Source organism: Narcine bancroftii, chromosome 8 (assembly GCF_036971445.1).
Source record: "Narcine bancroftii isolate sNarBan1 chromosome 8, sNarBan1.hap1, whole genome shotgun sequence".
NCBI lineage: Eukaryota > Metazoa > Chordata > Chondrichthyes > Torpediniformes > Narcinidae > Narcine > Narcine bancroftii.
In genome coordinates, this window is record NC_091476.1 from 92316203 (window position 1) to 92328566 (window position 12364).

A 12364-nucleotide genomic window follows, 5' to 3' on the forward strand; every position below is an offset into this window, starting at 1 on the left:
ATTTCAATTTGTTTGGCACAGTTATCTGCACCCTGTCCATGGACCTTTCACATTCTGTTTGTGTCCGTGCCTGTTGCTATAGTTCTTCAGTCAAAGAACACCTAAGACGCTAATCAGTCTTGATCCCAATTCCTTTTTTCATGGAAGATCGCTGAATAATACCCCTTTGGTTTATGGTATTCTTCTTCCCTTCCCCCTCACATAGCCTACAAAAAGACATGGGAATTCAATTGCAAATATCCCTCTCCAGAGGCTGCTTCAGCTTTACAGCACAAGAAGCAAATGGAAATCCCTGTCTGCCACACACAAAAACAAAGAGAAAAACAGTGTCCATGGTCCATGAGCCCATTGCTCAGAAAGCACAGGCCCCCCCTTCATTGTCTCCTTCCTCGGGTCTGGCCAATTGCCACTTGTTTGCCTCAGCTTTTTTATTATGGCTGAGCAGAAACAGATTCAATTCTACTGGTGGCCCAATGGCCTGGCAGGGGGGGGGGGGGGTTAGGCCTGCCAACATGAAAGGCATTGTTGAAAATCTTCATTTCAAATGGGTTTGAAAATGATGGATTCAGCCCCAATGCAGGGATTTCCCTGCACAGAATAGGGAGACCCCAACTCATCTGGCAGGGAGCACACACAATCCGTGGCATTGTTCATTCAAATCCAGCCCAAGATTATTCTCCAATCATTCCAGACTTAAAACACAGAAGCAGAAAAGTCACTCCACTTTCTGCCCAATCCTATCAGCTTTTCAATGCTGAGGCCTTTATAGAAAGCATGCTGGGGATCAGGATGGTGAGGTTTACGTGGTCTATCAATCTGCCAAGATCAGCTCAACATAATAGTGTTCAATCTTCTCATTTACCATGCAGTTCACAGAAGTACTGGAAAGCCTCAGTAGGTTACGCTGCATCAAAAGATTCGAAGGAGCTCAGACCTACAAACCTCGACTGTGCTTTACTTCCTCAGGATGCTGCGTGACATTTTGAGTTTCTCCAGCATGTTTGTGCACTGCCCCAGCATCTGCAGATTTTCTTGTTGACCTTCGTTTACCATGCACTTTTTGTCGTACCATACTAGCTATGCAGGGAGGACACTCAGTGATAAGTTTGCCCTCTTCCTGGGCTGGGAGTGTTGGGGTAAATGTAGCATTCCAGTTGCACTGAAGGTGACAAATAAGGTGCAGACCAAGGAGTGAAACAGGGAATGTCCTGTCCAATATATTGTTGGGCCATACTAACCATTACATTATGCAAGTAAGCAAGAGGTGAGGGCTTAACAAGTTTTGTGACTGTTGCAAGAACAATTTTAATTTTAATTCAAATAATTGCTTAAATAATGTCACATTGTGACAGGAAATGACTGGTCCCAAGAAAGTGGTTTCATTGAAAGGGGTTTAACTGTACACAATTATGATTGTTTGAATCAATTAATCGGAACTAAATCCAGTGCCCTAACTCATCAACCATAATGGGTGGGGCTGCAGTGATGCAGCCAGCACCAGTGACCTCCGGACTCCATTCTGACCTCCAGTGCTGTCTGAAGTTTGCAAGTACTTGTGCTAACCACCTGGATTTCCTCCAGATTCTTTGATCTGCTTCCATGTCTCAAAGACCCACAAAATGTAGGTTAATTGGTCACTGTAAATTGTCTGAGGTGCGTGAGTGGTAGAATCTGCGAGGGAATTGAGGAGGAAATGGGGAGAATAAGATGGGATGAGTGGAAGACTAGTATAAAATGTTGAGCCAAAGAGCACGCTATATAACACTCTGACTGTTCAGGAACTTTCTCCAGCTGTGTGTCAATATCTTTCCTAATATCAGCCTTGCTCTGGCTTTTCACAACCTGAACTTATGCCAAGGACACCACCCAGCACACGCTCTGTTCTCGCTGCTGCATTGAAACTTTCCACATGTGCTGAATTACATCTCATCTGGAGCTGGTGATAAACAGGATTTACCCAAATTCAATATTTTAAGAGGACCATGAGTTTGGAGATTAATTATTATGGAAGCAAGAGTTTTATCCAATAATAGCAAAGATAATTATTTTTCATGCGCTTAATTAGGTCTTGTCTACAAAAACTTTCTTTCCTGTTCTGGTGTTTTAGGTTTCATAAGGAAGTAGGTTCTTTTTTACATTCTACCTGGTCACCCGGTACGGACTCGAAAGGCCGGCATGGCCTGTTTCCGCGCCGTAAATGGTTATATGCTGTAAATTACTCACACGGGAACAAACCAGTGGGTTACAAGGAAATATCTTGAATACAAAAATAAAATCTTGACTGCAGTGGGTATCATCAATTCTTCGCATCTGGACCCTAGAAGAGTTCTGAACAACTCAAAAATAATCCATTGGATGAGAATTTTGAGAATTTAGAACTACACATTTGAAATTGGGCTGATTTGATTGTGATATTTCATATTTTTATGACAGACAAGGAGTCCATCAGATTTATACTGGTCCTCAGAGCAACCTCAGACTGCCATAGTTTCTCTGGCATGTATCCTATCTCACATGCTAACTCTGATCCTCTTGCCATTCTCCAACATGAGGGACAATTCCAAGCCCTGGATGAACGACGAAGTCCAGAACCTGCTGAGAGCCAGATCACAGGCATTTAAATACGGAGATCCAGATCACAACAGAAGGAACCTTCAGAAAGCCATCTCCAGGGGGAAGTGGAGTTTCCAGGTGAAGAATGTAAACAACGAAGGATATCCGACAGCTGTGGCAGGGTCTAAATGACATAACCTGCTACAAACCCAAATCAGGTGCAGTAGGAGATGGCAAAGCTTCACTCCCAGATGAATTCAATGACTTCTATGCTTGATTCAAGAACAAGGAAGAACCACCACTACGCACCCCCATGTTTCCTGATGACCCACTCCCGTCCGTATCGAGGATGATGTGCGGGGCTGCCTTTGGGAGAGAGAACCCAAGAATCCAGTCTGGACAGAGTATTAAAAATCAGTGCTGACTAATTTGTCAATGCATTCACGGACAACTTCAATATCTCACTCCAGCAGGGTACGGTACCCACCTGTTTCAAACAAGTGTCAATTGTACCAGTGCCCAAGAAGAGTGTGGTAACCCACATAAATGACTATCGACCAGTGGCACTCATACCAACAGTGATGAAGTGTTTTGAAAGACTGGTGTTGAAGTATATCAGCACCTGTCTGAGCTTCAACATAGGCTTGTTACAATTCTCCTATCATAGTAACAGATCTATGGTAGATGCCCTCTCATTGGCTCAACACAAAGATCCATACATCAGGATGATCTTTATAGATTACAGTTCAGCATTTAACAGCATCATTCCTTCAAAATTGGTCATCAAACCATAAGACCTGGGATTCAACACCCCACTGTGTAATTGGATCATGGATTTCTTCACCTCCAGACCACAATCAGTGAGGTTTAGGAAGAACATCTCCTCCACAATCTCCATCAGCACCACAGGGCTGCATTCTTAGCCCCCGCGCTACTGTTATACACCTACGAATGTGTGGCTTGGTATGACAACAACACCATCTACAAATTTGCTGTCAATACCATGGAGGTGGATTGTATAAAAATGTGACGAATCAGCATACAGGAGGAAGATTGAAAACTTGGCTGAATGGTGCATCAACAACAAACTACCTTGCACTCAGTGACTTCAGGAAAGGAAAATTAGAGGTGTACAATCCTTGGGGGGATCAGAGGTGGATAGGGTGAGCAAGTGTAAATATTTGGAAGTCACTATCTCAAATGATTTTTCCTGTACCCAACACACAAGTGGCACCGTGAAGAAATCACGTCGTCATCTCTACTTCCTCAGGTGTTTGCGGAGGTTTGGTATGACATCAGAAACCCTGGCAAATTTCTACAGATGTTTGCTGACTGGCTGCATCACAGTCTGGTATGGGGACACCAATATCCCAGAGTATAAAGCCCTCCAAAAGGTAGAGGACACAGTCCAAAATCCTTCCCACCATCGAGAACATCTACAGGGAACACTGCCGACGGAGAGCAGCAGCAGTCATCAAGGATCCACACCACCCTGCACATGCTCTGTTCTCACTGCTGCCATCAGGAAAGAGGTATCGGGGCCATCAGCAGATTAAGAACAGCTGCTGCCCCTCCACCATCAGACTCCTCAACAACAACCTCAATCAGGGACTTATTTGCTACCTGTAAATAGCATTATTCTCTGACCTGTTTCGATGCTAAATGAATTTCATTGTCTTTGTCTTTGCACAATAAAAATAAAGTTGAATCTAATCTAATTTAAGAACTCTTACTTTTGCACTTTTTGCTATCTCTGTATTGCTCCGTTTGTTTGCATTTGTTTATATGTGCACATTGAGTCAGTTTTTTTTAGGACTGCCATAAAGTAAGTGGTAATTCTGCGTCACCCACAAGAAAACGAATCTCAGGGTGTATGTGATGTCATGTATGTACTCTGACGATAAATCTGAAATCTGAATTTACAGTGGCCAAACCACACTGTCAACTGGCATATTCTTGGGATTCAGGGGGAGGAAGCCAAAGCCTGCAGACATCACCAGAGGTCCAAGTTGAATCAACGTCACTGGAGCTGTGAGGCAGCAACACTACCCTCTGTGTCCCCATGATATTTTTTTGCCTCTGAATGATTTCCTTTCTCAGCAAGGAAATAGGTCATTAAGCTTGATGGGCTTAAGTGGGTGCTTTGCTTTAAACATAGATAAGCCTTGTTGCATTAGAATGTTTAACATGTCCTCCTATTTGAGTACATATTTGCTTTTTGTCCCAAATGCATCATTGGTTTAGGGTAAAGGGAAAAGGTTTATACAGGACTGGAGGAATCATATTTTCAGCGCAAGGGTGGGTGGAATCTGATTGTACTGTCTTAGAGATTGGTGGAGGCAGAGACTCGCGAATTTAATAAGTATCTAGACAAATACATCAATTACCAAGGTGTAGAAGGCTACAGACCAAATGCTGGTAAATGGGATTAGTATAGATGGGTACTGAATGTCAGTGTTGATCTAGTGGGCTGAAGGGTTGATGTATGACTCTATGGGGAGCAAGTTTCACATTCACACCAAATTAACAAAGTTACTTTTTTTCTCATTACAGGTATACCCTGCTTTACGCATATTCGCTTTACGCAGAGAAACCTGTTTGCTATCCGAGAGAAATTTGAATAGGTTTTCGCTTTTACAAAAATAGGCTTCAGTAGTAGGGAATGAGTCTTCACTTTACGCGATTTCAGCTTATGAAAGATTTCATAGGAACGCTCTTCTACTTTCATAAAGCAGGGTATACCTGTACCGAAAGAGATGTATTTGTTTTGATCCTGGGAGCTTCAGATAGAAAACCTGTTAGACTGACTTCAGGTGGCGTGAAAGGTGAATGGTTTCATCAAGGACAGTAGAGATGGATTCTGAGGACATCTCCTCGCATTTCCACTAATCTGGCACTTTCCTGCCAGGTCTGGTGCAAGGAGGAGAAGCTGCACCGAGGAAAATTCCCTCTGACAAAGATCTGATCCAATCCCTCACCTCCATTTGTTCTCCATTCTCCACTCCAAGGAAATGGTACCAATTTGTATTGAATACAAAGAGGGAACTGAATCAAGACAGTCCTTACTTGTTTACTTAGATTCCTTTCATCCAATCAATCCGACATGCAGAAGTGAATGTTCAGCAGTTGGACGATTGCAGCAATATTTATTCTCCTTGTGGTTAACCTTGCAAGGGAGGATCTTGTTCATGACTTTGCACCAAACCTAGGAGACATGCTACTGGAATGTAAAATCTCCCTTCAGTGGAAGCCATAGGATAAAAACATCTGGTTGTTAACACACAAAATGAAACTGCATTCATCCTTGAAAAAGAGAAAATTGCAGATGTGGGAAAGGGGAAGGAGCATGGGATTATTTGGAACAGCTAATATAAAGCTATTTACTAGCACAATAGGCCAAATCTATTTCCACACTGCTTCGTTCCATGATTTACTATCAGGCCAGTGAGGAGGATGTTGAGTTCATCTTTCCTTCCCCTTCTTGGGCAATCTCTCAGGTTCGAGGACAAATCGCTTCCACTCCATTATGTAGGACTGACGAGGCCAAAATCGGAAGTATAGTTTCTTCCACAGATGGGGCAAGAATTGTCCAGAGGGACAGGCTGTGTGGGTAATTTGTGAGCTGCTGTGTTAATCCAGCCTAATTGCAATCTAATTGAATTGGAAATCCCCTCTGAATCTCAGCTGCCTTGCTTTCCTTCAATATCTTTGAGGTGGTTCTCGGTCGTGCTGGAGAAATAACTTGGATCCAAACTTGGCTGGTTGAGAGTCATGTCAAGGCACCATCAGGAAAGGGACAGTCTGCAGCATTGAACTGACATCTGACTGAATAAAAAAGAGCAAATTCAGGCTGCTCTGACCTTGACAAAGCACAGAACAGATGCCAGGACTAAGTGCCAAGAATCAGTCTGCTTTATTTATGGAAAGAATTAAAACTTCTTCCAGTAACCCATCCCATCACAGCCCTGTCCCTTCATCCCCTCATTATTCCTCACCTCTGATTCCGACCTTCCTTCACTGTAGCAGCTCCCTCCCTCTTGACTTCAAACATTTTCAATTATTGGCGTTATTCCGTTCTGTGACAACCCCTTGGCTTTACAGTATTACCGAACACTGCTTCTTCAGCTGAAGTGTCAGAAGATATCAACTGCTTCCTAACATTGACTGATGTTTTTTGACATTTTGGATATTGATTGCCAATATTTTCCTAATAGGCCAACAGAGGAACAAAATATCAGGACAAAACAGGCACTCAGCCAGGGCACAGAAAGCCTGAATGTGGCAGGAAGGGTCAGGTTCTGAGAATAAACTCGATTGTGAAGGGGAAATAGGAGTGTAGGTAGTGAGAGCTACAAGAAAGTTATTGGATTTTAACATCCAGACTCAGCTACGTTAACTTTGGGACTTTGTGCACCCCATTGGTAGGTGCTTGATTCATACTACTAAAGCTAACTTACAGCTGGTCAAGTCAAGTCATGTCAAGTGAAGTTTATTGTCATCTGATTGCCCAAGTACAACCCAAAGAAACAGCGTTCTCTGGTCCTCGGTGCAAAACACGCAGACGCACAACCAGACATAACACACATACAGACAAACAATACGTATGCAGCACAGGTATTCATATATACAAATAAATAAATACATATGGTTTATAAAATATGAAAGTCTCAGATGGTTAGTGTGAGCAGTTTTTCAGTCATTCAGCAGTCTCACTGCCTGTGGAAAGAAGTTGTTTCTCAGCCTGGTGGTGTCGACTCTGATACTCCTGTATCTCTCTTTCTCGATGGGAACAGCTGAAAGATGCTGTGTGTGGGATGGAAGATGACCTCATTAACTTTGTGCACCCTCTTCAGAAAATGATCCTGGTAGATCACATCAATTGGGGGGATTGGGGGGGGGGGGGGGGCGCTGTTATGGTCCTGTGGATTGACCTGCGATCCATTTCTCTGCAGCAACCATACCACACTGTATGAACACGTGTAGAAGGTTGGCATGATGGCAGCTGGTAGCCTTGCCCACTTCAGCCCTCTCAGTAAGTGCAGTCACGGTGGTGCCTTCTTGACAAGTGAGCAGATGTTGTAGGTCAATGATAGGTGACTTGTTAAGCAAACTCCAAGGAATTTGGTTCTCTCCACTACAGTGTTATTGATGTGTACTGGAAGATGGTCATTCCTGGTCTACAATCATCTCCTTCATCTTGTCCATATTGAGACCCATGTGTTACACTCACATCATTAAACGAGATTTTCCACCTCTTCTCTGCAAAGCGACTCATTGTTGTTGCTGATGGGGCCAACAACTGTTGTGTCATCTACAAACTTGATGACACTGTTGGAGCTGGATCTGGTGATGCAGTCATGCAACATAAACAGGAGTGGGTTGAGCACACAGCCCTGAGGTGCAGAATAGCTCAATTCTGCTGCCATGTCTTAGGGGCATAGGAGTTGAGGCCAGCCTAGATCGGGCCTGATCACCTCGAATGGTGAGGCAGGATTGCTGCCCTACTTCGGCTCCTGTTTCCTCCAGTCCTTGTCAGCAGGGTTCCAACTTTAATTTGGGACGACTGGAAACCTTGGCAAAAATGCACAGCTTATTTCAGACAATGCATTTTAACTGGGACAGAGTTCTGAGAGGTGGTTTGGGAAGAACTGTTAGAGCAGGTTGCATACAAACATATTAAAACACAGAATTTTTGCTGGACTTTTGCAGAGTGCCTGAGAGAGCATGTGATCGCAGATTTCTGGGTTTTTTTTTTAATTGCCCTGACACAGCTGTGTCCTTTCCTGGTCAGAATGCGTCCAGCGGCCAACACCGTGAGGCCATCAGGGTTTCAGCGGAAACCGCTTTGGATAGTTCTGAGAATGAGAACTGCGTCGCAAATAAGGAGACAGCGGTGATCGAAGTGGATGGGACTGCAGAAAGAGGAAAAGTCCACTGCCGAATGGACGCCGCGACCCGAGGACCGACTGGGGGAAACGCATGCATTCACCCCGGGGCGAGGCTTTTATATATATATATATATATATATATATATATATGTAAAGAAAGCGACTGTCCCTTTCGTGTCTTCCTGCTGCCAAGGCTGGCATCTCTCTCTCTCTCCCCCCACTTACCCCCCCCCCCCCGCACCCCTCAAATTCTGCAATGTTTCTTTGTGGCGAGGATTGAGAGGTGGGGGAGGTTATAACACAAGGTGATGCGCCAGCTCACGTTTTTGAGCAGAACACCCCATCGTGAGGGTCACGAACAGAGGCACGGGTCGGCGATGGGTGTGATGGAAGGAGTGTTCATACCAAGGGTCTGTGGAAGAGAGTGGGATGTGGCAGCGAGACAATGTTGGAACGGAGCGCCTTTTAATAATGTGCTGTGAAATAGTATCACCACTGAGGGGCTGAGAAGGAAGGCGAGGTGCAAAACACTGAAGATCAAAACTGGAAGCTTGATCATGGGGTGGGGGGGGGGGGTTGGGGCGAGGAATATTTTATCCCAAAATGTTGGGGGATTTACACCCGAATGTGACAATCCCACCCACATTTAGAGTCCCACTTTGGGTGAGATAATTGGTTGGCAACACCTTAATGCAGTTCTCGTTGTTAATGCTGTGTTATTTAGTGTGCATTTAACTGGCAGCCAGTTAATGATCCTCCAGATCCATTCACGGTTGTGTGGGCAAGTAAACAACAGGAGAACACGAGGAAACTGAGGAAGTGGATTCACTAATTGATCAACCGTAGAACTTCAAAACAACCCTCCCCCGCCCCCCCCCCCCCCCAACTTGCTAAACACTGCCCCCAAAACATCCAGGCGGCGCAAATACATCGTTGGCCACACGAATTGGCTAACTCGGCCGTCAGCAGGGGTCGTGCGTGGTCCCAGCCAGGGTTGCGGAGCCTCGGGTCAGCCGCCCAGGTCCCAGTCCAGACGCGGATGGTTTTTTTTTAAATAAAAAGCCATCTTAATCCAAAATTCTGCGAGAGTCTGGAGCAGAACGGCTGAGACTGCTGACAGGACGCTCCAAGCCTGGTCCCGTCCCCCCCCCCCCCCCCCCCCCCCCACCACACGGTCCTCGCTATTTGCAGGGTTCATGCTTATTGAAGGGATACAGGCAAAATCAGAACGGTTGGTCAGGAAGCAGCAGTGCGGGCGGAGAGGTGCAGAGGTCCCAGAGAAGTAAGGACAAGCTTGCTGGAGGAACTCAGCAGGTCAAATGGTGTCCTTTATGGAGCAAAATCACCAACGTTTCGGGCTTGAGCCCTTCATCAAGGGAAGACAGAATCTTGAAATGACAAGACCTCAATGAAGGACTCAAGCCCGAAATGTTGGTGATTTTGCTCCATGAAGGACACTGTTTGACCCAATGAGCTTCACCAGCATTAACTTCAACCACGGTGTCTGCAGACTTTCGTGTTTTTACTCCTGCCCCAGAGAAAGTCCACTCAAATAGGGGGGAGGCGATTCCCGCGACGAAGAAGTGAACGAGAAACTAAATGAGATACCAGGACGAAACGCCAGCGCTCCGGTTCGGTGTCTTCGCCCCGTGCGTCGCTGCCTCTCAGAAATCAGAAGACTTTTAAATGGATTCCCTGACGGCGTCCTTTTGTGATTGATGCATGGAGAGGGAGTCTCTCTTCTGTTCCCCACACACCGACACACGCTTCTCGCTTTCATTGCAATGTTTGCCCACTCGCACCACGTGCTGGGGCTGCCAAACACCCGTTCCATCTGCACACCCGGCCGGGCTCCAGGAGCGGGCTGCACCGACAGGGCACCCAGCAAATGAGTGGTCAGGGCGAGGGCACCGCATCAGGGGTGGGAGGCTGGGGGAGTCACTTCTTTTATTTGGCATTTACCTTCCCGCTATCTGCACAAATGGCGCCCCCCCCCCTCCCCCGCCTATTATCTCTCAGAACACCATGTCCACGTCGACTCTTCGCACTGACATGTCTATGTCCAGCTTCACTCTCAGCCGTGCTGGTAGATATGGCATAGAGTTTTTTTTCTCGTTTGGGGGGGGGGGGGGGGGGGGAGGCGCGACAGGACACAGAAGGATTTTACAAGAGGGGATGCGTTTCCCGGGGCAGATTTTCTTTTTTTTTAAAAAACTGGTCTGGCCTTCTTTGTACATTGCGTGTGTGTTGAGCGCCAGTTAAAGTCAACCAAGACCGCTTCCAACACACACGTACCACAAAGTTTATCCCACGGCTGGTTTTAAGGCTGCCCACGCTAAACCGCACACATCTGTGTGACACATGGACCAAGTTTCGGCTGATATCCCACCCTTTCCTCTCACTCGTCCACACCCTGCGAGCTCACTGGAAACCTTGGGACATCTCTCCGCATTGAGTCCCGTCGTTATCATTTGCTTCTGCTGGGATTCGTCCGAGAACGAGCTTGCACCTAAAGTGGTCGCATTTGTGCCTAACATCCTCGTATCTAATGAACGGAGACCGATACATTCCCAATCCTTACTGATTTCCCCGCCCCGCTTGTTATCCAGAATAAATAAAAAAATGGCACGTCTGTGTTCTCCTTACCCGCAGCTGAGGTGACGATGAGAGGTAAGAGTAAATGCAGTATCCCGAGGACCCTGGCTGGCATCGCGGATTCCTTCAACCCAAATCCGACAGGGCGACCAAAAACAAAACTGCCCCACAGGTTGGCTCCAAATAGCCCCTTCTCCGACCAAGAGAGCAGACGGGGGCTTCCTCAGGCTCCGAACCCCTCCAACTCCGGCCAAAGCTTTGCAAACAAGCCAGGCAGGTATCGCTCGCATAGATCCCGGCGGCGTCCCCCGTCTCCCTGCTGCCGAGTTGGCTCAGGTTAACTTGTTCCAAAGTTGATTCCGTCTCGCCCCGTCCTCTCCGCACCGCCCGAGGAGGCTCGGCACCCCCTCCCCTTCTTATCCCTGATCCTCCCTCCTCCGGTTGATCTGCGGACGATCCTTTCACAGGCGCGCCAGGGTTCTCTGCTCGTCACTGGGTCCCGTGGGGTGATCGTCCCGGGATTTTAATCAAAAATAACACTTAGTCCACAAGTGTCCGTGGAAAAGCATTGGGGGGGGGGGGGGGGGGTGGAGGATACGGACAAGGGAGCTGACACAGTGTGCAAGTGGACTGGAAGGCTCACTGGTTCCTCGGTCGAGGCAGCGGGAGCTGATGTCAGACGGTCTGGGGAGCGGAGAATCCGTTCACACCCGCTGCTCACGACCCCTGCTGGCTCCCCGCGAAGTTAAGCCGGGGCTTCTCCCTCGCGTCGAACTCCACGCAGCCCGAAAGGCTGGAAAGCTGATTAGAAGCGGAAGATGCCGGCGAGACCCGGCATCCGTGGGAGAGCCGAATGGGAATGAACGCTTCGCGCCGCACGAATTCAGAGCGGCACCACTCCACCGTTCAGTGCTGAATTGTTTTTGACCCGCTTTCTCCTTCCCATCTGCTCCCGTCACCTTTAACCCCGCTTCATATCAATAATCAATTTACCTCTACTTAAAAATATTGATCGTCTTTGCTTCCTTGACAAAATGCGTTCCAAAGGCAAATGAAGCTGCGAGTCTGGTCTCCGTTTCAATGGACAACCCTCGATGGAGGGGTCCGACCTGAAGCGTTGATCATTGCTTCTTTTTCCCCTGAAGTTGCTCGACCCGCATCAGAAAAATCGATTTTTCTTGCTCCAGATTCCAGAATATGCCGTTTCTCCCGTGAACCTTGCTACTTTTTTGACTCTCTCACTTTGAGCAGAGCTAATTTCATCTGACCAAGTGTCACAGAGAGCTGATGCATTAGCTGGGGGTGTCTCTCCACAGATGCTGCCTGAC

At 46.8% G+C, this 12364-nt stretch overlaps 1 protein-coding gene across 9 annotated transcripts in view; it reads right to left on the reverse strand.

Moving 5' to 3' along the window:
- Nucleotides 1-11943, reverse strand: part of robo3 (roundabout, axon guidance receptor, homolog 3 (Drosophila)) — a 361322-nt gene extending 349379 nt beyond the window's left edge. For 8 of the 9 annotated variants that reach the window (XM_069894503.1, XM_069894505.1, XM_069894502.1 and 5 more), the window contains exon 1: nucleotides 10050-10347. In XM_069894503.1, the coding sequence (XP_069750604.1) occupies nucleotides 10050-10275 (226 nt within the window). In that variant the 5' untranslated portion in view covers nucleotides 10276-10347. Of the gene's footprint in view, nucleotides 1-10049; nucleotides 10348-11087 lie in introns of those variants that run through there. The other variant, XM_069894506.1, reaches the window with a different exon arrangement.
- Between the last annotated feature and the right edge of the window lie 421 nt (nucleotides 11944-12364).